Source organism: Salmo trutta, chromosome 1 (genome assembly GCF_901001165.1).
Source record: "Salmo trutta chromosome 1, fSalTru1.1, whole genome shotgun sequence".
Classification (NCBI taxonomy): domain Eukaryota; kingdom Metazoa; phylum Chordata; class Actinopteri; order Salmoniformes; family Salmonidae; genus Salmo; species Salmo trutta.
The window spans coordinates 54,807,932-54,834,008 of record NC_042957.1 but is presented as its reverse complement, the minus strand read 5'-3'; the positions used below and the strand labels follow the sequence as shown (position 1 = coordinate 54,834,008).

Genomic DNA, 26,077 nt, shown 5'->3' with positions numbered 1-26,077 from the left:
GGCAGGGTACTAGGACTTGGAAAGCCCGGGCACAGCTGCTTGGAGAGGGCTTCTTGGTGTTTTTGTGTCCGTGTCCTCTCCCTCACAGACACACACACACTCACACTGGGTGCATCCTGGTAACACACAGCTCCTGATTGGTGCTCCATCCGTGTTTTCCCTTATTGACTTATTTCTATATTTATTAGGCATCACGGGAAGAGGATTTTGGCTGGCGGAGTGAGCGCAGGAATGGCGTCGGACAGACAGTGTGACCCAGGGCTCAGGTGGCAGCTGTGCTACGACTTCTCTGCCAGGTCATGGTGGATGGTAGGGATACTCCCTGTCTATCTCTATCGCTTTCTCCATCACTCTCGCTTTCCTCTCTCTCCATTGACCATCTCTTCATTAAGTTGAAAACATTTGTTTCATTAAAATGACATTTGGGTGGAGGTTGTTGCTCAGGTATAGGGCATAGAAAATGTTTTGTTACTGTGGGTATCTACTTTTAAAATGGCAAGTTGATGGTCAGGAATCAATTGATTGAATGTTTGATGAAGTGATTTCTGGTGAGAGGATGTATTGTTGTGCGAGGGTCTAGTTGACTTGGGTGAAAGTATTCCTGTAGAGAAGTTGGAGTCACCTGCATCAATTGATATTGGAATGATGGTGTAGTCATAAATCCTGATGACAATTGTGACAGTTATGTGTTTTCAATAATGCTTTTTCTTTGGGCTACTTTAAATGGTAAAAAGCTCAGGGGTGTGTGTGTACAAAATGAGGCTGCTGCCCTGAACTCTACTTTCATTGCTAGTTTTTTTTAAGTGAAAGTTGGTAGATACTTAACGCCACTCACACAATTATTTAACATAATTCAGTACAAGATGAAATATTTCAATTGCCGCGGAATAAAGACTCTGACTGTTATTAAATACAATCTTATCTCTGTTGCTATCCTATTACTCTCAGAATATTGTGACTTCAAATGTTTTGAAAATACTTGTTACTTTTGGCTTGCATACATTTATCATATCATATCACATCACCTACTGAATAGTAAATGATCTCATATTTGAGATTAAAGATAATTCCAATGGATATAGTTTCAAACTGTACTTCAGCTTGTACTTAATATTCAGTGTTTTCCCCATGAGTCTTTAAAGAAAAATGGACAGAGGACTGTTTCTAATAAGGATTGATTGGAGGTATAATTATCAAAAAGCATAACTTAATGATTTTAAGTCATATTTTTGCATCCACATAGCCTACATTTTTCACCCATATATATCATATATCCTGTTTTATACACATACAAAACAACTAGAACAATTTTTGCGCCCTGACGTTCAGAACCAGGTGCCAGCCACCAATCATTTGACCCCTTTCATCAGACCCCTTTATATTAAATAGTACATATTTATAGCATTGATCATTCTGTACCACTATTGTTTGCATTGCATTGATTGTCCTTTGTGTGTTGGTACACAGCGCAGAGGTGTCCTGAGGCCTGACACAGTTAGAAAACTCCAGGCTTCCCTGCAGTGCCAGCCTGCTGCGCTCACTGCTATGTAGGGCACCACAGGGCCTGCTTCCTTGGTGAGAGGGGGAGAGGGAGGAGGGGAGAAGGATAGGGAGGCCGGCCAGAACTGGGGCCCCATGTAGGGGGGTGGCAGGGGATGAGGCGACTGCAGGGTGCTGGGGCACAGGGGTTGGCAAGGCTGGGTTATTATGGCTGGCAAAGGAACGTTCTCTCACCCTGTGGAGAATCAGCAGGCCCTGCTAACCAGAACGTACGTGTCAGCACATCTAGTATTGTTCTAGCACTCTTACTGTCATTGCTAGGGCCTGATTCTGTGTCTTCATTGGTTGTGTTTCATGACTGCTCATACGTATGTATGTAAATCTGTAATAGACTGTTCCTTACTGTATCATTCCATTGAAATCTCACACTCAAATGTGCTTAAACACATTTCAATGTCTCTTTATCCTATGTCCCTCCTGTCCAGGAGACCTCTCCTACCAAAACTGAACGTCTGTCTGTCTGTCTGCAGACCCTCCTGCCATTATCCCTACCTTTCTGTCTCACTTTCTCCGCTGTTCCTCAACCTGTCTGTCTGATTTTCTCACTTTCTCCCCTGTTCCTCAACCTGTCTGTCTGACTGTCTCACTTTCTCCGCTGTTCCTCAACCTGTCTGTCTGATTGACTGTCTCACTTTCTCCGCTGTTCCTCTTACCTGTCTATCTGACTGTCTCACTTTCTCCACTGTTCCTCAACCTGTCTGTCTGACTGTCTCACTTTCTCCACTGTTCCTCAACCTGTCTGTCTGACTGTCTCACTTTCTCCACTGTTCCTCAACCTGTCTGTCTGACTGTCTCACTTTCTCCCCTGTTTCTCAACCTGTCTGTCTGTCTGTCTCACTTTCTCCCCTGCTCCTCAAGCTGTCTGTCCTCTTCCTCTCCAGACAACTACCCCGCCGGTGCTCTTATCCCTCTGTCTGTCTCTTCCACTTTCTTTTCACCCTGATGACCCTGCCTCTGCCCCTTTCCTTCTGTCTGTCTGTCTATCTGTCTGGCTCTCTACCCAGATGCCCCGGCCACTGCCTGGCGTTCTCGGTGTCTCCCTCTCCCACTGCACAGATGCCTGGCTTGGCCTGCAACAGCTGTCTCGCCATGTGCTGCTACCAAGTGTTGCCGCCGACAGTGGGGGGGTGGGGGGTGAGTCATGAATATTCATATTCTCTTGGATCCACTCTACCAAACAGAGCCTGCCACTGCTAAGGAGGCTCTACCCATCGATGGGGGAGAAAAGGGGGAGGAAGATGGGGGGAAACTGCAGGGAGGAAAGAAGGAGGGATTGAGATAGAGAGGGAGAGGGTACCGGACCAGACCAGACTGTATGGCCCGGTTCCATAAAACAACGCTCTCCTCTCAGAGGTGTGAAAGAGTGAACACAGGAAGCAGAGGGATGGAGCAAGAAGAGAGGGGGGAATGGGTATCACAATATGGAGAAGGATGCAGACAATTACATTGGTAGAAGCCGCAATCTATTTGCAGTATTATAGCTGATCCATCTGCTAATGCATTTTGTTTTCAATATGGAGAAAGAAACAAGTTAGAGATTTTAGGAATAATATGAAATGTCACTTTTTTTGTTCAATTGTGGTCAAATATGAATTGCGCTTCCAAGGCATCCTTACTGTACAGTTCTAGGATAGAATTGTAGCTACATCATTGTTTTCATGTAGTAGCTAAATCCCACCCTGATCTAAAAAGACTAGAATATTGGCAGCTGCTGTTCTCAATTGAATGGATGTACATAATGACAAGGATTTCTTCATATTTTATTAATAATATGAATCCATATTTGAAATCATGTTTAATACAAACGTAGATACCAAGAGATACGTTTAGATAAGAATAAGGAAACATTGACGCAACGACATCCGTTAGGAAAAGCAAATGGATGCTTGTGCAAGCAGAGGGTGGACTGGAATTGAGAGTGAAATCAATAAATCAATTGCAAACCAAGGGATGGACAGAATAGCAGATGAAATGGATGAGGAAACAAAAATAAGCTTTGGAGAATATAGCGAGAAAAGGAGAGCTGGAGAGAGGTATGGAGAGATAGCAGATGAAGATAGACAGTAGGGGTGGGGGGCAGCCGATCTGAGAGGGCCAGTCTCTAGTGGGTCTCCCTCACTCTTTCATGGAGAGCCAGGAAAACAGATTATACCAGTGCTGGTCTCTCCTGTGGGAGAACAACCCTACTCTCCCAGAACCCCCTTCTTTTAAACCCCCTTGCAGATACCCCTCTCCATGGTACTGGCTGGAGCCAGACCTGAGTAAATCACAGAGATGAAGAAGTGTATTTCCAATGGGGCTCTGAGGTGTGGAGCCACACATGTACTCAAATGACAAAAAAAAGACTTAATTTCATGTCTTTCCACACAGGAATGAAATGTTGGTGGCTTGGTTTTGATTGCAGTTCATCAGCCTGAGAAAACACTGCATTGTTTCCCGCTTTGTGTGGAGAGATAACCTAGCGGATCTAAACGTATACACACAGAACACTTGACCTTGTCCCTTTCAGTGGCTTTGAAGAACTGTGGCTGGAGCTTTAACTGAAAGAGTGGGAGCTGGCACAGAGAGAAGTGTGTATCATCATTTACTTTGTTCTTGTCATGATTAACAGCATCTCACCAAGCACTTCACTCATGCACACATGTGCAAACAATACACACACATCCAAAAGCCATACACTCATACAAACATGTACCTTTCTTATAAACACACACACACACACACACATACACACACACACAGGCAGAGTTAATAAAGACCTCTAAACCCTCCTTGCTGGTGGACGATAAGCGGTGTGCTGGTAGCCCTGCCCTCCTGAGACATGCCTTCCTCTAGCGGTACCGTGTAGGAGCCTGATAAGGCTGGGGAGTGTGGGATAGCCAGGGACCAGGGACAGCTCCACTCCAGCAACCTGCAGCAGCCACCCTGGCTCTGGCCCCAGGGCCAGCCAATCACAGCCCTCTGTCACATGCTATTTATCACACCGCTGGGTGCCTGGAGGTGGACTCTATACCTGGACTGGTTAGCTGTCTGCCTTTGTTACGTACAGGGCTGTGGTAATAGGCCTAATGCATCGTGTGTGTGTGCGTGCGTGCGTGCGTGCATGTGTGTGTGTGTGTGTGTGTGTGTGTAGATATGTGTTCCTGTATACAGATGTTTTAACTCCCTCCATCTCCTCTGTGGTTCCAGAGGCTTGATAGTCCCACTCCAACAGAAACTCATTAGGGGTGCAGAGTTAATTAAGCAGCAATACTTCAAAACTGACATACTTTCAAAGCAGCTTTTTTTTCAAAGTCCTTTTCTAGATGAAATGTACAGTCTGCTGGGACACAGAAATGTACACCTTTATTTAGGATGAAAGGTCCTTTGAAAAAGCAATTTTGTTCAGGAGATTGACGGTAGGCCTACCTAGATGTTCAAGATGCAACTTATTCTCTGTCTTTGAATCTATAACCAATTTATGTTCTGACATTTAGATCATGAAACAACTATACCCACATGAGGATATATGGTCTGCTAACAGCAGGCTGTTGAAACAGTATTGCGCACAGGTTATACGTCCGGTTGTCTACGCTTGCTTTGCGGTGAGCTATGACAGACAGACCGGGGATAGGGTATACATGAGAGATAACTGTTGCATTACTGTTTTAAAGAACTGTGTGGGAATAGGTGAAGCGAGTGTGCGTAAACAGCCCTTTTTTGTCCTTCAGTATGGGAAGTTACGGGCCTACAGTACCTTTGGGGGAGAAACAGAGGCGGTGAATTAGGCTGCCGGTCTGCCGCTCTTTCAGCCAGTGCCCGTTCGCAATGCCAATGTCAGCATTCCTAGACACGCCGTTGTCTAGTGGAACTTTTGTTTCCCAGTTTTTGTAAAGCTCAAGCCGAGAATACTGGGCAAACTGTAGAGAAACGGAAGGGAATCCAAGTAAAGTCCCTGGATAGTGCAGGGGCGCGAGAGAAGGAATTGAATAATGGAGTTGGGAAATAAGGGCTTACACTTTACAACGATGCCTGAAAATCCATTTTCATTTTAATGAGAATCAGATAGCCTATAACTGTACCTCATGCTACCTCAAGAGCAACATTGTTTCGTTTTACGAGAATGGATTGTGAAAAACAGTTTGACGCATTTGGGCTCCATCAGAAGCACATTTTTATTTCTCGGCGGTGGCTGTGCAACGACAACAGTGGCTCTTTAGTTTTTGGCCTATGCTCACTATAGGCCTACAGTACTACTACACATCATGCACGCTGTGACCTTCATTGTGTTGGGCCTAAATATTTTGTAATTATTGTTAGAAATTATAAACTACTTTAGAACATGCTTAAAAACTCTTAAATCACAACTCTTCATTTCTAAACACAGACATTTGGGTTCGCGGGGCAGGTGAAAGTGCTGAGAGTAGGCTTTATCACTCCGACATGAAAGATTGAGTTATGAAATGAAGCAGATGCATTAGGCCTAGGCCCTACTTCGGGTTTTTCCGGATTGGTTAAAAACGTGTTCAAGTTCGTTTGACTTGATGTAGGTCAATTTATTTCGCCAGAAATAGAAGGCTACCTATTTATTTATTTTATCGACTGGCCCTCTTTGACTTAATCATTCTATTGACTGAAAACTTTTGGATGAGTTTTTGTTATGCACTCATTAGTGTGCCGGCGGGTGCAGGAGTCTTTCTGCTCTGCACTTCATATAGTGAACACAGTCAATTTGTTGTTTATAATATATAAAGCGTATTTGTATTATTCTATATCAGTGTGCAAAAATGCTGTTTTTACATTTTGAATAATTTCACATGCAGGGAAGTGAAGATTGACATTAAGCTATATGAGAAATCAGACAACAATGGTTTGTCTTCAACAGAAATAAATAATTTTGTGCTATTACATTGTTGCCTATATCTAATCGTTTAGATAAGTAGGCTTATCACGAATTCAGATTGCAGAGGCATTGAGAGCCTACATGTGACAGACACAACTAGCTTTACTAAGTTGATTAGGCCTATAGGCTACATCATAAACGAATAAAGTGCTAAAATAAAATATATACAATTGGTAAAATAATAGAGAAGTGTAATTTGCTGTTATATCCTACACTTCCGGATGAAGTAGTGTCTGCCTGGTATCGATGCTGTGTGTTTGCCGACAGCATCGTCAGACAGAGAAATGCATGGTCAGGCAGTAATATGTAGTCTACTCCCTTGTTTTTTTCTGAACTATATTGAACCTTCTTGTCCAAGCCAATACCAAGGTTAGGATGATGATCATAGGCTTGACGTCTTGTGTGATGTTTGCACAATGACAAAAGGCTGAGAATGACCATTATGTCACAAACAGGCCTAGTCAATATTACATGTTTTTCTTTACACATTTGATTGTATAGATATAGGTCTGCTTGTATCATATCTTCTGCCTTATACAACTTTACATATTCTTTAGGCCTAGAACAAAATAGTGATTAGTCTGAAAGTGAACTGCCTAAACTCATACTTGGCACAAGTTTTGAAACAAATTATAGCACCCATCAATTTAAAGAAACGTTTTTCTTTTTATAAAATAAAGTTTCTAAAAATAATAATTTTAAAGCAGATAATAGGAAAAGGTATTTAGGCCTAATATCAATACAGCTTAGTTAAATGTGACAGACATGTTTTAACACTTATTCTGTTGCAAACCACACTAATATGTAGATGTAGACCTATTTGTATTTTTGTGTTTTTATCCTCAATGCTTAAATGACATTAAATAGACTAGGGCAACATACATCCCGAAATGAATATTACTACAGCTAACCTGCGGGTCTCACCTGGATTCTGGAGGATTTTAGATTACAATTTGAATTGGATGCAGCCTATTATTGGACATGCAAACTGTCTGTTTAAGTATCTAAAATGTCATGCAAATCAACCACTTTTTAAACCATGAATACACTTTTAAAATAGCCAAACTGTGTCATTGGGGATACGCTGCATTTATTAATGTAATCCATTTCCTTCTAAAGCAGAATTGTATTATGGTAAATGTATTTTCTCGTAGAAATTAAACAAGTGTCATTCTGATCTTGCCATGTCCAGTCTCGTTAGAATGAAATCTTATTATATATATTTTTTTTAAGTTACTGTATTCGAAGAATTGCAGGCTTCTGACATTGAGTCTGTGAAATTACAATGCAGGAATTTCGACTGGGGAGGCAATAAATAGGTACTTCCAAGGATGATTAGTAAAAATACAAGTGATTAATGGTGATAATAACAATAATTGAATGTATATATTTATATTAATCAGTGTCTAATACTAGCCTAAAAATAATATTACTGCAATTGCAATAATATTGGTATTATTTTATTCTTTCTGTTATTGCTGTATCTTTATCATCATCATCATCATCATCATCATCATCATCATCATCATCAACAACAACATCTGCTCTTCTCCAGCTGTTAGATTCTCCTGAAGTTATAAACCTGCAGGAGCCATAATAAGCTCTATCACTAAATAACAGCTTGTGTTTCTCATGGGTCTTTCGAAATATAAGGTCATAAACTTATATTGCGGAAGAGGAGATGAACAACCAGTTAGCATATTGCAATCCCTTGGGCACGCTCATACTTTGTGGCATCACAACTCACAACATATTCTTACCTTAAAGGTCAACGCAGAAATCGAATAAATGAATATTCTAATAAAGTCAAGTCCTATTAAATGTCAAATGAATTTCATTGCCCAGTATTGTTTGATATGAATAACATCACAGTGATTTGAACAGGGTGCAAAAATGATCAGCCTCGTCAATCCGTGTACTTGTCCTGTTCTTGCTCTAGGCTAAGGCTACATTAAGAAATAATAGTTTGCTTACAATAGTTGGCTAAATGTGGATTAATTCTGTAGAAAATGTAGTGGAAATAATTCTGTATCATACAAAACTGGTGGTAAATCCTCGTTTAATCTCGTCCTAAAACGCACAAACAGGACCGTGACGGCCATACATGGGGTATATTATTATGTTGAAAAAATTTCCTTTTATATTAATCTAGACTACAAAATATTTTCCTATAGTTTACTGTGGCCTCATATCTGCTAGGCCTTTACTGTCAAATTCTCATCGTTGTAAAATATCTGGCATGACTAGCCTAAATATCCATATAAAAACCTAAGAAACATCCCTGCATACAGTGTGCACTGATAACATATTAGTTTTGGATACTGATGAAATGTTATCTAAGTCTAATACCGATAAGATAGGTTTGTAATTTATAGCTTATATCATTGACCAATGTTTAAATGATTTTTATTTTTATCATACCACCTCCCTCTCTGCTCCCCCTCCCTGCGTCCCCGCTCTGCCTCTACTGTAGCCGGTGAGTGGTAATCTCCTGCCGTACACGGTTTACTCTGAGTCCGTATTTAATTCCTCTAACCCCCCAGCTGCCGTCCTGGTTACTCACTGAGCACGACAGACTGTGAACCGCTCCGTTTATTAATAATTCACCAGCCCTCCGCTTCTCCGGTCGCGATCCACTGCTGCGCCTCCGCGCGCTCTGGACCGCCACATTTTCTGGGTTTATTACACTTCAACAGCCGTTAACTCCAACTATTTAATACACTCGTCATATGTACTGGGATTAGTGTATACATATGCGCGTTCTCGTGAAGTCGCCTGGCATAGTGGTATGATCAAGTATCACCTCTCTCCCAAACTTGCAACATCCATGGTGCCAGATCTGGTACTAGTTGTGGTCTCCTTTTTATCTCGAGTAAATATGGGCATTGAAGAACAGGTGAAGAAGAACCAAAGGGAATTCCATTTTTGTGTTGTTTTTTATTAGGAGGACTAGAGGATGAGGATAACACAGAGTTTCTTTGAGGCACACAGAAGCAACAGCTGATTTGTGAGCGCGTAAGCAGAGTCGACTTACTGTTGGTCCCTTGCAAAGAGAGACCTCTGCTCTGTTACTTGGGAGCTGACGAGACGCTAGCATCTTGCACGGTTTTGCCTTGCTGGGTATTCGGTGAACATAGCGGACGGAAGGGATGGCGCACTGACAGGCGACCAGAACAAGTCCTCACAGCTCCGACAACCGCCGTCCGTTTTTTCATGGAAGTCCCACGCGTGAATAGCGGACATAAACACCCCGAATGAAGCCGGGAAGTGGTTCACTTGGATAAGCCGTCTCCCGTCCCTTTCCCTGTTGGAGGAGAACAGTAAAACTACAATTAAAAAAAAAAATCGCCCGGCCACAGGCCATCCCGTATTAGGGTTATTTTGCTTCCGGTATCAGAAGAAACGAGTAGTTTTCTCTCTCCCACACTTTTTTTGGAAGCTGAACTTTTTTAGAGTTGAAAATGGGTATTTGAGACTGTTGGCACATTTCCCTGCTCCACAATGGTACGTGCTGTGTAAATCAATCATTTGTTCTTTTATGCATCTGAAAGCTCGTAAACATCTTTATGTTTTCTTTAAACAGGAAAAACATCAAGCTAGTGCATCAAAAACTATTAATGATTACCCCAAATTTATCTTGTGAGTGGTTTAAAGAGTAATACAGTACATTAAAGTTAACTTTGCACTGCCCAATCTCATATTGATACTGTATAGGATTTTATGTTAAAACATATATGGAAGTGGGTTATATTTGAACAAGGATAACGCGGATAATGTATATTCCTTTATCCTCCACTCAGCTACATTCCCGGGGCAGTTGAGCTGCCAGTCGTTGCAGCTCGTGGTCATGCTGTCACCCCCTTATTGACAAGCAGAGCACTGCTCTCCACCAATCAAGCATCTACTTTGATGTATCTATATTATACACAAAGTCAAGGCAGCGTTACACAATCCAAACGCGTCAAGAAATTGAATAAGCAGTAACATAAAAGCCGAATTCACCTTATGTGAATAGTCAACGGGCGCATTTACTTTTTGGTTTATAAGTGCATTTTGGCTACAGTTTATAGGGGACGTTACACTAAGAGTCGGACTTTATTGCTGAAATCAATGTTAGTTGTGGAAGATAATTGGTGAGACAGCTTTCCTCTCGTGCTCTGTTGTTAAATATTATCTACCGGTATAACGTCTTACCGACGGCTGCGTATTTACGCATAGATGTAAAGGCTATTCACTGAATTCAGGGCAGTAAAGGAGAGCACAATACCATTCTAATAACCACTAGGCCCACCAAGTCCACAGCACTGGTCCTTGTGATGCTGCTTGTGATCGCATGTTATGATATTGTAATGGAGAGTTTAGTTCAGTAGAGGTTCATTTCCTCTATGGCTTGAAACATTTAACATGAGTTTCTTGAGAACAGATAATATTGCTGAGCTATAAGTAAGCCTCCAAAACAAAGTTTGATACAATCTTTACACAGTAAAATAGTAGAGTGAATCATGTCTCTAAGACTGTCAAGTAAAACGATCAGACTCCTGATTAAATGCAAGCACAAAGGTCATCTATTCTGCTCCTTTATTTGTTTTGTGTATTTTCCCAAAATAGTCCAGTTGTGGGATATTGGTTAGAAGTGGACTGCTATTAGCTTCTAAATTAGTAATGAAAAGTGTTATTTAATGAGTTATAACTTAGCTGTCCGATTCTTGACCTTTAGCGTGATCTCTTGGCATAGGATCAGTTGAGTTGGCCATTTTGTGTACATTGCCTATTGAGGAACCACTGACATGTAGATTCCTACAATTCTATTTGCACATGAATATGGAAAATTATTTGTATGAATAATTATGTGTTTACTTGCAGACTGAAATGGCACTAGTCCAAGTAACCGGTCTCACATGGGGTTATGTTTATTTGTTTTTCAGCTACTTAGCAAGTCACCTCTTTTTAATGAAAAGCCAGACAGAATTTCTGCCCAACATATTCTAGACATGTAAACACACATAATCAGTATTTAAGGATGCTTAGGCAATCCTTCAAACTCACCCTGTTCATTGAGTCCTTCACTTATCGAATATATTGTAGTTTAGAAGTGCATAAATATATGCATATATTAAAGAATAACATATGCTTTAGATGCTTCACAAATGAATGTATGTTCTCTTTTCTAAGTATTCTATAATGCCATTCCCTCTATTGACTTCAGGTACTAAAAGTTGGCTTTTTTGGAGTGCTCCATGGTCTGGCCCAGGGTCAGGATGTGTGTGATTGGTATGAGGAGGAGTACTGTATCATAATCTCGAGGAGCTGTGTAAATTGTTAGGTAATTGTATATCCCACTCTGTAGATGTTGATGTGTATGTACAGAGGGAGCAGCTCACCACAAGATGATCAAACAGGCGCTTTCCAGGCCATATGTTTTCTGCAGCTCTTGTCCGTCGCTGCCAGTGATGTCATCTCTCACTGTGTATATGGGTCCTCCTTCGCCCTTTTGTGATCTGTGGTGTTGAGGCTACCATATCCTTATTGGCGTTGCAATCCAGAGGAATGCTAGGGTATGTCTTTGTTAAATAAACACTTGGGAGGTGGTGATGGCATGCATATGTGTCATATTAACCCCTGGTTGTGATCCTATAAAGGGTGCATAGAGTTGTCTGTCAGTTCTGATCCGAGGTCAGTTTCTCATTTCATCTTTATAGGTTTGGTGTCATGTAAGGTCATCTTAGAATAGCCGTTAGGGTAGACTCAAATCAAACCCCATTTTATTGGTCACATACTGTACACGTGTTTAGCAGATGTTATTGCAGGTGTATGTGCTAGTGGAGCCATAACCTATGAGGACTATGTACATAGACTATGAACATGGATCAAGTTTTGGTAGCTGTCCATATGCTGCAGAAGTTGTGTTGCGTTTTGAGCCATCCTGATTCTTCAGAATGAGGCCCCTTGTTTTAGAATGCAAGCCTCAGCCCTTAAAGGCATCTTGCAGTGCCCACTGCAGAGAGAAGATGTCCACATCACACCCATTTTTTACATTTTAGTCATTTAGTAGATATTCTTATCCAGAGCAACTTACAGGAGCATTTAGGGTTAAGTGCCTTGCTCAAGGGCACATCAACAGATTATTCACCTATTTTTCACCTAGTCATCTTAGCGATTCAAACCAGCAAGCTTTCGGTTACTGGCCCAGGTTAGTGAGGGGTGGCAGGTAACCTGCTAGGCTACCTGCCACCCCTCACTAACCTGTTGTCCCGCTCTCTTGGGCACACATTAAATGTGCATTATAATGTATTTTTAGCGTCAGACCAAATTGAGATGACTGTGAGCAGGTCATCTAAATGTTATTTAAAATAATGCCTCAAATGTTTGATACAGTCCAGACTCAACCATAGTGCTATGACCAATGCAGACTGCCCACCAACGCTTAATGAGTCATTTTATTCCATTTAGTTTGGAACCGTTTTACAGTGTCTTCTGCCCTCCAAGTTTCATTTGAAATAATTTCCCAACAATAGATGTCTTTTTGCCTGTTCTCCAGTTGAGGGTCTCTAAATGAAGAATTAGAGCCAACACCATTATTCATTCAACTGAGCTCACAGGATATTTATCAGTCCAGTTGTATTTGCATATTTAATTTTTCAACATTTCTTCTGTATTTAGAACCAGGTTGAGCAAACATAATATACTTGTATCAAATACATTATCCACACCTCAGACTTAAAATGGAATGCAAGAGAAAGAACCAAAGGCAAACCCCAAACAGCCCTACAACAATAAGCAATCTCCAATCACACCCTTCTAATTATTATCCCCCCTCTCCTCTCTTACCCCTCACCTCCTGAGATGCAGGTGTAAAATATCACATTTTTCCAGCATTTGTCCCTGAGGTGGCTCTGGCGTGGACTCACACAATGCACATTTCTCCTTTCATATTTCTCCCCCACATGTTTTAACAAACAAGTTCCCCCTCCCTGTCCTCTATTTGATCTGCACAGGTTTGTTAGCTTGTTAGCGAGTATACAATGAAGCCCCATGCAGCCACCAAGTGGGACTGGGAGGATATCAGTGATGCTGTAGAAACTAACTGGCACTATTGATGACAATGTCCAATGAGGAGTGATAACGATGATGATCACTGTCTGATCAATAATGGAGATGACTGTTCTTATGGATTGTTGTGAGGCCAGAAAGACTGGTTTGGAAATTATTACAGGAAGTCAGGTGCTTTTCTATTGGGTGTGTGTGTGTGTGTGTGTGTGTGTGTGTGTGTGTGTGTGTGTGTGTGTGTGTGTGTGTGTGTGTGTGTGTGTGTGTGTGTGTGTGAGAAAGAGAGAGACAGACAGAGACAGACAGAGAGTGAGTGAGAGAGAGAAAGTGTATATGTTTTAATTTATCCTGTGCCATGAAAAGATGCCAAGTGGGGCAACCCCCATACATACAGTCAGGTCCATAATTATTGGCACCCTTGATCAAGGTGAGCAAAAATTACTGTATAAAATAAATAATACAAATACTGAGCAGTATTGTATTCTCAAAAAAATGGCAAAATATGTTATTATATACTAATACAATTGCTCAGAGAAATATATTTTTTTAAACAAGTAATTTAAAAAAATCTGAAAAAGATAGGGATCAAAATGATTGGATCCCCTGTTTTCAATACTCTAGAACCCTTCCCCTGTTTTCAATACTCTAGCACCCTTCCCCTGTTTCCAATACTCTAGGACCCTTCCCCTGTTTTCAATACTCTAGGACCCCCCTCCCCTGTTTTCAATACTCTAGAACCCTTCCCCTGTTTTCAATACTCTAGGACCCTTCCCCTGTTTTCAATACTCTACCACCCTTCCCCTGTTTTCAATACTCTAGGACCCTTCCCCTGTTTTCAATACTCTAGGACCCTTCGACCTGTTTTCAATACTCAAGCATCCTTCTGCTGTTTTCAATACTCTATAACCCCCCTCCCCTGTTTTCAATACTCTATAACCCTTCCCCTGTTTTCAATACTCTAGAACCCTTCCCCTGTTTTCAATACTCTAGATTCTAGAACCCTTCCCCTGCGAGGATAACCACACTGAGCCTTTTTCTAAAATGTTTTATGATATTGGAGAACACGTTGGGAGGGATCTTAGACCATTCCTCCATACAGAATCTTTCCAGATCCTTGTTATTCTTCGTCTGCTCTTATGGACTGCCCTTTTCAATTCAAACCACAGGTTTCCAATGGGGTTCAAGTCCAGACACTGAGATGGCCATTGCAATGTCATGTCATCTGACCATAGAACCGGTTCTAATCCAAGTGCCAATGCCGTTTAACAATCTCCAGGCGGTGCTACCCACTAGGCAAAAACTGGTTGAATCAATGTTGTTTCCACGTCATTTAAACAAAATAATTAAATGTGGTGAGTTGAATCAATATGGAAAACTGATTGAATTTGCAAAAAGTCATCAACGTAAGGGAATTTCATATTTTTCCCCAAAACCTTTAACCTAAATCCAATGAAATGAGGGATTTTTGTTGTTGTTGAAACTAGAAGTTGAACTGACGTCTGTGCCCAGTGGGTATGATCAAATGACATGTCAATAGAGGTCTTTGGCCACACACCAGTGGTGGGTTTGGCATTGAAAAACAAAAGCATATGCAAAAATGAACCTCATGCCTACAGTAAAATATGGTGGTGGATCTTTAATGTTATGGTGCTATTTTGCTACCACTGGGCCTGGGGCCCTTGTTAAGGTCAACAGCACCATGAACTTTACCAGTACCAGTACATTTTAGCCAAAACCCTGGTTGCCTCAAGTGGATATTGCATTAAGACAATGACCCCAAGAACTAATCAAAATCCTCAAAGAAATGGTTAATTTACCATAAAATCAATATTTTGCAATGCCCATCTCAGTGTCTGGACTTGAACCCCATTGGAAACCTGTGGTTTTGAATTGAAGAGGGCAGTCCATAAGAGCAGACGAAGGATAACAAGGATCTGGAAAGATTCTGTATGGAGGAATAGACTAAGATCCCTCCCAACGTGTTCTCCAATATCATAAAACATTTTAGAAAAAGGCTCAGTGTGGTTATCCTCGCAAGAGGAGGGTGCTGGAGTATTGAAAACAGGAGTGCCAATCATTTTGACCCCTATCATTTTGAGATTTTTTATTACTTGTTAAACTAAATATCTTTCTCTGAGTAATTAGTATAAAATAAAATAATTTCCCAAAAATGTTACCTTGCAATATAGCTCAGGGTGCCAATAATTATGGACCTGACTGTATATCATTTTGATGAGAGAGATTGTGTGTCTGCGGCATGGAAAATATAGCATTTCTGCCTTTGTTTTAGTTGCTGGTCAAACCCACACAGTTAAATTGAGCATTCACTGTTCACCAAACATGGGAATGTTAAGAAATCAAATCTCAATCAATTGCATTTGATGAACATTTGAATTCTGTAAAACAGAATCTAGGTCACTCAATCACAGACATCAAATCATTTTTGTTGTTGTAGCTTTTTAAGTGTTAATTAAGTGAGGTCTATTATTTTCACTCAAGGCTGGCCATATGGATCAGGCATATGTTGCATATATATAGCAAAAGGGTGGGATATATAATTGACAACATGCTCCATAAAAACAGAGAGAAAAGGGAAAAAGGGGCCAGTGCTACAGGGAGCTACATCAAACAATCAGTGCCGCCTCAAACAAATGATGCCCCTTTTCAAGTGTGAAGGCAATCCATGCAGCAGAGAGAGAGAGGTTTTACTCTGCTATCCCTTCATCCTTCCATCCCTTCCTTCCTCCCTCCTTTCAGCAAACCACTGGTCAACCCAACCGCTTTTAGTACTGTAACACCCTCAGGCCTGAGAATAAGCCTCTTTCTCTGATGAAGAGAATGGTATCATTATCACAGAAATAGCCAATATGTGGCAAGCAGGACTACTACTGTAAATGCCTTTGTTAGGACGATATGCCTATGTCCATTAGGAGAGTAAAGGACATACTACAGATGAACCTTGGTCTTAAAACAACGTTTGAAGAGCTGAGAAAGAGCATTTGTTGTAATAGAACAACTCTTTTATGTTTTCACTCTGTTCTCCTCCATATATATTAATGATGGCCGGTACGAACATGGTTGTTGAAGCCCAACGTCTAATTTGAGTTTTCGGTTCTTTTGTATGACTTGCACTCACATTTCTTATTCGGAAATCTAACTTGAAGAGTAAACATACAAAAGTAAGCAATGGATTTGCATTAAATGATTAGTTTATACAGCGTACACAAACACACCAACACAGGCACACACACAGGCACAGATGCCCCTTCAGTGTTAAAAGGGAAAAGACAAGAGTGCTAACCTCTCATTGGGTGGGATATGAATAGCCTGTGTTTCTAGCCGCAGTTTGGTTAGACAAAATCTGGGACTTATTATAGTGTTGTGTGTTTATGCATGTATTGCAAGTATTGTTCCTGTGTTTTCTGTGTGTGTGTGTGTGTGTGTGTGTGTGTGTGTGTGTGTTAATGTCTGTTTTTAGTGTATATAGTGTATATAGTGTATGTTTACCAGGTACAAGTTAAGAGTAGCATGCATTCAGTGTTGGCTTCGAACAGTGTTTGTTCCTGTTTTGTGAAACTTGAGAAATCAGGATTTAAGGTTCTGGAAAATAGGATTTTTTCCCCAGTTCTCCATATCAAGGTTTCCTCCCAGCTATGTTGTCTGGGCTGGCCTGCCTCAATTGACGGCAGAATTGGAATGGATACTCATTCAGCGCTCAAGGCCCAGCTGGTGTGTTCCACAGCATACAAATGAACTGTGCTGAATGGAAACAACACTTAGAAAAATACCTTTGCTGCATCGATCAGTGAATGTATGCCCCGTGTGAATGTTTTGTGCTGAATCAGTCACCACTGTGGGAGAAGTCACCAGGTGACAACCAGGGACAGGAAATGCCATTGTGTCATTGTGTATTGTGTGGTGTGATCCAAAAGCAGCTGAAACGGTCTGGTCTCCATTCTGTTGCTAGCATCGGAGTTCAGGCCTGCATCGTATATGAGTTGGCTAGTGCACATTATGAATCATGCTTTGTGTGTGAGTATAAGAGTGGTAGGGATTCTCCATTAGAGATTCGGTACAGGATGCTGATATTGCTTGACTGAACTATAATTGGCACATCATTTTTAACCAAGTATTAATAACAATAGTAAAAATTACAATTATAAGAACAATAATAATAATAAGAAGAAATAAGAAATCGTAAATACATTAAAGGCAATAATATTATAATAATGTTATTATTATTCAAATTAAAATGATGTTGTGTTGTGTGCTGTATTTGTTAAGGAGTTGTTTAAAGGATGGTAAATGCATTGATACTATGAATGACTGTTGTGTTACGTTTCAGGCCACCGAAACCTTTCTGGTGAATGAAGTCCCCTCCAGAGGTCCTGGGATGCCTGAATGCTTTGTAGTATCAGATTCCTACAGGGTATGCATTATTATTGTTATTATTATGATTATTTAATGTGTTATTTGAGTCATTAGTCATTATTCTGACTGATGGTCTGCTTTCATGCTCTTGGTAATTGTACCACAATCATAATGTCACTCACAGCTCCCTTTCCTCAGCTGCAAACCATTACAATCATTATGTCCACACACACTTTAAGAAAAGGGCCTTGCAACTCCGCCGAAGCACCCTTCCCTCGTGGGAAAGAAAATTATAACGATAATGTGCAGCATGCAGAGTTGTATAAAATGAAAAAATGACAAAAAAAACCTAGAAAACTATACACAGTTGAAAAAAACATGCAGCTTTAAAAATTCCACCTAGCGAGCGCATTGGATTTACAGCGATCGGCATGAAATGAAATGGTAATAAAAAGAGAATTGTGGGATGGGGGAAGTGGGAAGTGGGAAGTGGGAGTGTGTGGATGACTGAAAATATGATTGTTAATGAGGTGGGAGACAGTTTTCTACTCTTTGTTTCCAGCTAAAGCCTTTTGCCAAGTTCTAGAGAATCTGGGTTGCTACAGTGTATTGTGTGTCCCAGGGTACAGAAATGAGCCATAATGGGAGGTCATTGAGTATCATGGTTGGTGGAGAAGTTGGAGAGGGGAGAAGCATTAATATGACCATATTAGATATCAGGGCCAGTGAGTTCAAGGCCATCCAGAGAAGGGTATCTGTACTCACCTCCTCATTAGAGAGGTTAGGCCCCACACATCGCATGGCTACCATCACACATCACCACTCCAGCTACCTCAGAATCCTCTGTCTGTCCATTTGGTCTTCATATATGAGGGAGTAGTTGGTTGGGAATCCTGATCTTAGAGCACAAACTTTGAACCCTGTGAATTCTGTGCTTAACTTATATTTGAGTTGTTCCATAGATTCTGTGTGTTCGTGGTATACAAAACAACCCTTGCAGATGCTGCTGCTACAGTACTTCATTATAACAGCAAATCCATGATTGACTTTACCACAATGAGTGTTGTAGCACAGAAAACATGTATATTCCAGCGTGTGAAAGGAGAGACTCAACAACCATAGCATATGGCTCTACCATGTGTTACTTAATGAGCGATTTACTCCCATACACCACTAAATGTGGGGCTCATTTAAGGAGCGATGCTGGATGAGTGTTTGCGTGTGTTGCAGTCAACTCAACTCTATAAAGGAGGAAAACAGTTTTGATCCCCTTCGAACCCACTCTCTGTAACCTTTCACTTTTGTGGTCCTGTGTGCTTTTGATGACTTCAAAGACAGAGAGACAGAAAGAGAGAGAGAAAGAGAGAGAGAAAGAGAGAGAGAAAGAGAGAACTTCCATGAATACACTGAGTTAGACAGAGACTACAACTTGGGAACAGGATTCATTCCACCTGCTGTTACACAACTGCCCAAATTATGTGTATGTTTGTCAATCTGAAAGTTAGTGCTTATCAGAATTTATTTTGGTATATACATTTCAAAATATCAAGGTAACGTTTGACATTTCAGTCATTTCATATTCACGGATGGAATCAACCGGTATGGAATGCTGTGAGCATGACCTTGTGTGGTGAGAAGGGGAGGTTACAGTTATGTGGTCTGCACAACCCCCTGACCACACACTTTCCCCTCCCTCCTTCCCTCCATCCCTCCCTCTCTGTCTCTCTCTATATCTCTCCCTCCCTCAGTCTCTGGCTCCCCTGGTTGTGTGCAGTATAATTGGCCACACAGAGCCCAGATCTCTTTGTTTCTCCTGCAGAGGCTTGCGGTGTAAATGCACAAGCAGTAGGCCTCATAAATCTGAAGGACTCCAGTTGTCAGATCTAAATTTCAGCTCCACAATGACTTTACCTCCACCAAACCCTATACCACACTTAGGACCTGGTCCAAAACTTGTTTTATTACTTTGTAAAAAGGGTGTTTGTGTGTGTGTGTGTGTGTGTGTGTGTGTGTGTGTGTGTGTGTGTGTGTGTGTGTGTGTGTGTGTGTGTGTGTGTGTGTGTGTGTGTGTGTGTGTGTGTGTGTGTGTGCGTAATGTAAACATATGTTTCGCATGCCAATAAAGCCATTTGAAATGAATTGAATTGAGAGAGAGAGAGAGAGAGAGAGAGAGAGAGAGAGAGAGAGAGAGAGAGAGAGAGAGAGATTTTGTCTGTGAGAGGGTACATGCCTCTGTAAATTGTTCTCAGTATGACCAATATTCTGTGTTTTCTAATACACTCCTCCTTCCTTGGGACACTATCTTGTTTTGGTAGCAAACAGTATGTTCTTATCCAGCAGTCCTCAGGTTGGGCTGTTTTTCATTTTTAAGTCAACTTCATTGTAGTAAATGTCCCAAGCCAGACCAACAGTGTGGCTCTGCTGTTTCAACTGCAGTCGCTGTTACAGCTTTCAGTCTGGATCTGATGTCTGATAGTGTTCTATACACTCTGCAATTAAATGTCTTACTTGTGCATCGGCCTGGGCTGCAGGTGTGCTTGTGCATCGGCCTGGGCTGCAGGTGTGCTTGTGCATCGGCCTGGGCTGGAGGTGTGCTTGTGCATCGGCCTGGGCTGCAGGTGTGCTTGTGCATCGGCCTGGGCTGCAGGTGTGCTTGTGCATCGGCCTGGGCTGGAGGTGTGCTTGTGCATCGGCCTGGGCTGGAGGTGTGCTTGTGCATCGGCCTGGGCTGCAGGTGTGCTTGTGCATCGGCCTGGGCTGCAGGTGTGCTTGTGCATCGGCCTGGGCTGCAGGTGTGCTTGTGCATCGGCCTGGGCTGCAGGTGTGCTTGTGCATCGGCGTGGGCTGGAGGTGTGCTTGTGCATCGGCCTGGGCTGGAGGTGTGCTTGTGCAATGGCCTTGACTGGAGGTGTGCTTGTGCATCGGCCTGGGCTGGAGGTGTGCTTGTGCATCGGCCTGGGCTGGAGGTGTGCTTGTGCATCGGCCTGGGCTGGAGGTGTGCTTGTGCAACGGCCTTGACTGGAGGTGTGCTTGTGCATCGGCGTGGGCTGGAGGTGTGCTTGTGCATCGGCGTGGGCTGGAGGTGTGCTTGTGCATCGGCCTGGGCTGGAGGTGTGCTTGTGCATCGGCCTGGGCTGGAGGTGTGCTTGTGCATCGGCCTGGGCTGGAGGTGTGCTTGTGCATCGGCCTGGGCTGGAGGTGTGCTTGTGCATCGGCCTGGGCTGGAGGTGTGCTTGTGCATCGGCCTGGGCTGGAGGTGTGCACTGAAATTCAGTCAAGATGCTGAAAGTGCCTTTGTATCAGGGGGCAGAAACCAATAGAAGTAACACAAAACGTGCAGGACACTGACAAATATTATTTTACATTTGTTTCACAAACTAATTTATGCAGAGGCAGTGTAACTGTAGTGTAATAACAATGTCATACTATTTTAGGTAAACCCATTCATTTACATAGCTAGAGTAAAATTTACATGGGTCTAGATAAAATGAATCCAAACCAAGATCCCAGTGTCGTTCTATTTCAATCTCATGAAATATTTCGACTACCTTCTCGTTTCTCAGATGGAAAACAAATGACATTTCCAATATTTTAAGTCAATCTCTTAATATCAAGCCATTATTTATCAACATTATATGTCTTTATTTTCGGCCATAGGTCCCATATGAAGCATCACCTTTGACCTTACAGCGATCACATTCTTATGCTTGTATGGACTTTACTAGCTGGTAGGCCTAATAAGCATAGAATAATATTTCATAGAAAACACATCAAAACAAAATCACATCGTAGCTATAGCAAATGTTTAGCTCATTGCAAAATACAATGCTCAGACTGGCGGACCTTCTGTAGAGCATTTGACCTTCTCTTTTAGGATATAAGCTACTCTACACGTCGTATTGATAAAACGCTGGATAGTACGCATTCAGCGTTCCTATTCATTTAACCCTCGTAATAACATACTTGTTACCCTAAAGAAAGAGAGCGGTGTATTGTCATTATGCATGGTTACTGAGTATGAGCTGAAACGACCGGATTAAGCAGGAGTTTGCCACCGCATGATTTACGAAATTGAGAGATTCATGTTAATGATATTATGTTGTATAGCAAACACCGTCGCCCCTGATCAATCCCCCCAAAAAATATCCGTGCGCACGACAGGAGAATCCATGGAAGTGGGTGGGAGACAAAACTTTTTCCCCCAAAAGTTTGTGTAAGTTTTCACTTTCAGCCTTCTAGGCGGGGTTACAGTACAGCATGGAGTGAGCGAAACAGGACGGCGAGCGATTGCAATGCAGCACTACAGCGAACTTCCATCCAATTTAAATAAGCTCTCCAATTTTCATTTCTAAAAATAACCATGTACTCCCCGTACTGCTTGACACAGGTAAATACCATTATTTCATTGTTATTGCTTAGTATACAGTCGTTGTTGCGGGTTGTATTAGTGCTCCCACCATTTGCAACTATGTAATAGTTGAATTTGAGTTTATTTGTTACTCTCTGTTCCTTTCTGATAGTATTTACCTTGTATCTCTGACACGTTTTCTTCTTAGATGGCATTTCTTCGCAGGGCTTTCTTATGCGTTTCATTACACATGGTTTTGGAGAGAAAATGGCGCTCCTCCTGAATCTATTTAATATAAAAGGAGGGGAGAAGTGGAGGAGAAAGGAGTGAGTGTAGACAACTGGACTGAAGTTTAGTGTTGCATGTGATGGTCTTACATTGACATTTTCCAAAATGTTGATCTCGCAAACGCTTCGCAGTGAGAGAGGCTATATGTGGAAGCGTGGCCGTCAAAAAGCTTTATCCGCTAACGGTTGAATCTGGGTCGGTGTGTGCTCCCGCCAGTTCTACAGTAGCCTACACTTGTCAACCGTGCTCGATTCTGATTAATTTAACGTACGTATTTAGTGAAAGTAAATGGTCGGGAATATAATGTATAGACTATTTTACGCACGAGTATCTCACTGCATATATGCGCCATAAGGATTATTTTCAAGGTTCTGGTTTGTTGATGTTAACTTATTTTAGTGACTCTGGTCCACTGTACCTAGCACAAATACTGTATTTAATCTGCTATTATTCATAGTAAAACAACCATCCCACAATTTACAGCCAAGAAATATTCAATAACTTTGAATAAGAAACCTACCTCTGATGTTTTACTCTGTGCTGCTTTTCCCTAAATGTATAAACTACTTTCAACTATACAGTGCATGTCCAGACCCTACAACCTGGTATATTTGGTATACATTCACCATACATTGTAAAGTTCACTCATATTCAATAGGGAATTACTCTGATACTTCCACATGCAATATTCCACATTTCTGAGGACAGTTGGGCAGATAAGAATAGCTTATGAGTTGAACAGCTTATTGGCACTAATTGGTCATTGATAAGGTCCTACCTAAATAAAATTTACTTTTGTTAAGCAATATAGAATCTCTTGCTATATAATATAACTAAATCAATTATTGTTTGATATGCTCATTAATGGTAAAATCTGTATTGATATATTTTATTGGTTAAAACTGGAGAGTTGATCAGGTAACAGTTTCAGAATCTACATGATCTTTTTTTAAATCAAGAATTCAAGACAAGTTTTTTGGGGGAGGAAATGTATATAAAGCTTCTCTTTTTCTATTTTATGAAATGATAGTCTATTTGTCCTGGAGGAAAGAGAGTATTAACAAGTATTATAGTGCCTGTTGTAACTTTTGCAGAGATGTGGTCAATGGATTGTATCAAAAAAGTGCATTGCACAGTCATAAGATAACTTAAACAGTTAGTTATTTAGTTTATGGAGGTGTTTACTTTGAAAACATCATGTGTATTAGTAATAGTACTATAACTTCTCTGTCAAATGAACAGTGATTTAAGGTCAGGCTCGATTCTAAAATGGCCAAATGTCACACATCATTGCTTAACTTTTTTTGACTCACTAAGAACCCTAAATATATGAGGTTCAGTAACTATTCATTTATGACTTAGCTGCAATATCATTACTCTTGGAACTGGAATTTTCCTTAGTTTGGCAAAGTAACTTGGAGGGAAGCGCCAGAGAAAGCTCTGCTTGAAGTTGTACTGTCAACAGTATATGTTCACAGATAAATGTGACATACAACAGGGGTTTTTGAGCCCACTGACCGAAATATTTAACATATTTTAGCAATATAAACCCTCATAATATAAACCAACAAAGTTCCTTGGCCTAAACTCAATCGTGAGGCACCCATCATTTAACTCTCTGCATCAATATATTCCTGCTTCTGCAAAAACATTTTAGTGGTCTGCTTTTCTTCTTTCTATGATTTTTATGTCGATTTTTTGTTAGTTTAGGGATTCTTTAAAAAGCCATGTTTTTTTCTGCGTCCAAAATAGAATGATTGTTGAAATTATCTGCAATTCTATGACTCTCCTAACCGGTGGCAAAACTGTTGGAAATCTATTCCTATAAAGCCTGTGTGATGCGTAGTTCATTCCTGATTTTACAGTGTTTTATTAAAACAATTTTACTTCCATGCCTCTGACTCCTCTTACAGAAGCAGAGATGGTGTTTTTCTCAGTATCGGGCACGGCCAGTAGTCTGTTTCCATTTAAAACTGTAGAATGATCATATGTTGTTCTCTGTTCTACTCCCTGATTGACAGAAGCAAGACAAAGCTGATTTGAATACTTTTTTAGAAGTGGATATCTATTGGAAGAGAGTGTCTTGTACTTTTTAGGCCACACGGGTCTAAATGAAATGCAACTGAGAAAGAAAATAGGCCCACATATTTAGAAATGGTGGAATGGGACTTTATCAGATGCACAGAGAGGAATCTCTATATAGACTCGAACTTTTCTCTCCAACAGTTTAGCATTGAGATTTTGCGGTAGGCCTAATTTGTTAATGCATATATATTTACAGGGTATCTGGAATTGATCAATGTTGTATTTTACTAAAGCATTTATACGGCAGTATGAAAAGAAAATGAATCTTGATAAAGCCAGAGATTATTTTGACAACAGAACTGACTGCACATTCTGCACGTGCTGCACATATGCTGAAAAAAGCCTATAGGCTAAATCATTTGGACTGGATAAACTATATAAATATATTATTTAAAGCTATACATTGACTATATAGAGTTTGGTATGTTCATGCATTTTAGGGAGATATTCACTAAGAGAACAGCTTTGTGCATTGCACTCGTCCAGCGTGCGTGGAGCTTGCGCCTCTCTGCCCAGCCCAAGCCTCCTGTATTCCCTTCACTTCTGATGTGCCTCTTGTCTGCAGATGTAGACTCACATTTTTGTTTATTTAATTAAGGTTAATAATTTAAAAAACGAGTTTGGACCTCGGATATGGCAACACAATATAAACAATCGAACAAATTATTAACAGTGGTAAAAGCCTTTCTGGAGAGTGGCGAGATGGATGGGGTGTAATGGAGGCAAATTATGTAAAGCATTCAGAGGTCCGTTTTTAGTAAGCATACTTGTTTTATGATGTTATAAACATTACAATGTAAGCCCATACCAAAGGTATCTACAGTAGGTATGGAAATAGACTATACCAAATTCACCGTGTTGATATAGGCTATTGACTGAGTTATTAGACACCATTATCGGAATAGAAAAAAAGGTGCTATCTAGAACCTGAAAGGGTTATTCGGCTGTCGAGAACCTTTTGAAGAACCCTTCTGGTTCTAGGTACCTTTGAGTTGCATTTAGAACCCTTTCCACAGAGGATTCTACATGGATCCCAAAATAGTTTTGGATCAGTAAAGCAGAATTCAACACTTTTCTTCTCTACACAGTGGAGTATCCGTGATATTGACAAATACAAATTACATTGTTATTGTTGTTGTTGTTATAGTCATTATTAGGCATAGACTATTGTTAGGCTATAACACGGAAGCTTGGCATGCTTGGCTTGTTCCCATAAAGCGCACCAGGCCATAACCATTTTATTTTCGCATTTGTCTAAGCCACTTTATGCTAATGATTTTGTTTATGCTCAAATGTTTATACAATAAATAAAATGTGATCACCCTATACTATTCTTACTCGTACGACATTTTAACATCCTCTTCTCTTTGCTCTCCTGCTCGCGGGACGGTGACCCCTGCGCGGGAATGCTTTTCACACCTCTTAACACCCTCGCGACACTAAAGTATTGCACTACTCACCTTCTAAACAACCCATTAGTGGTAAGTGTTGCCCTA

General features: G+C 41.0%; 2 protein-coding genes across 13 annotated transcripts in view; one reads left to right on the top strand and one right to left on the bottom strand.

Annotated features, from left to right (window-relative positions):
* Positions 1–216: 216 nt before the first annotated feature.
* LOC115200839 (nuclear factor 1 X-type-like) overlaps positions 217–26,077 on the top strand; it is a 153,353-nt gene continuing 127,492 nt past the window's right edge. For 5 of the 12 annotated variants that reach the window (XM_029763983.1, XM_029764038.1, XM_029764005.1 and 2 more), the window contains exons 1-3: positions 217–309; positions 17,835–17,918; positions 26,027–26,062. In XM_029763983.1, the coding sequence (XP_029619843.1) occupies positions 232–309; positions 17,835–17,918; positions 26,027–26,062 (198 nt within the window). In that variant the 5' untranslated portion in view covers positions 217–231. Of the gene's footprint in view, positions 310–9,159; positions 9,947–17,834; positions 17,919–22,074; positions 22,248–26,026; positions 26,063–26,077 lie in introns of those variants that run through there. The other 7 variants (XM_029764045.1, XM_029763985.1, XM_029763981.1 and 4 more) reach the window with 5 other exon arrangements.
* Positions 20,186–22,688, bottom strand: LOC115200956 (carboxypeptidase Y-like). Its single transcript, XM_029764111.1, has 2 exons — positions 22,388–22,688; positions 20,186–21,152 (listed from the first exon to the last, which is right to left on the bottom strand). The coding sequence occupies exon 2, from the start codon at positions 21,070–21,072 to the stop codon at positions 20,365–20,367; it is 708 nt and encodes a 235-aa protein (XP_029619971.1). The 5' UTR covers positions 21,073–21,152; positions 22,388–22,688; the 3' UTR covers positions 20,186–20,364.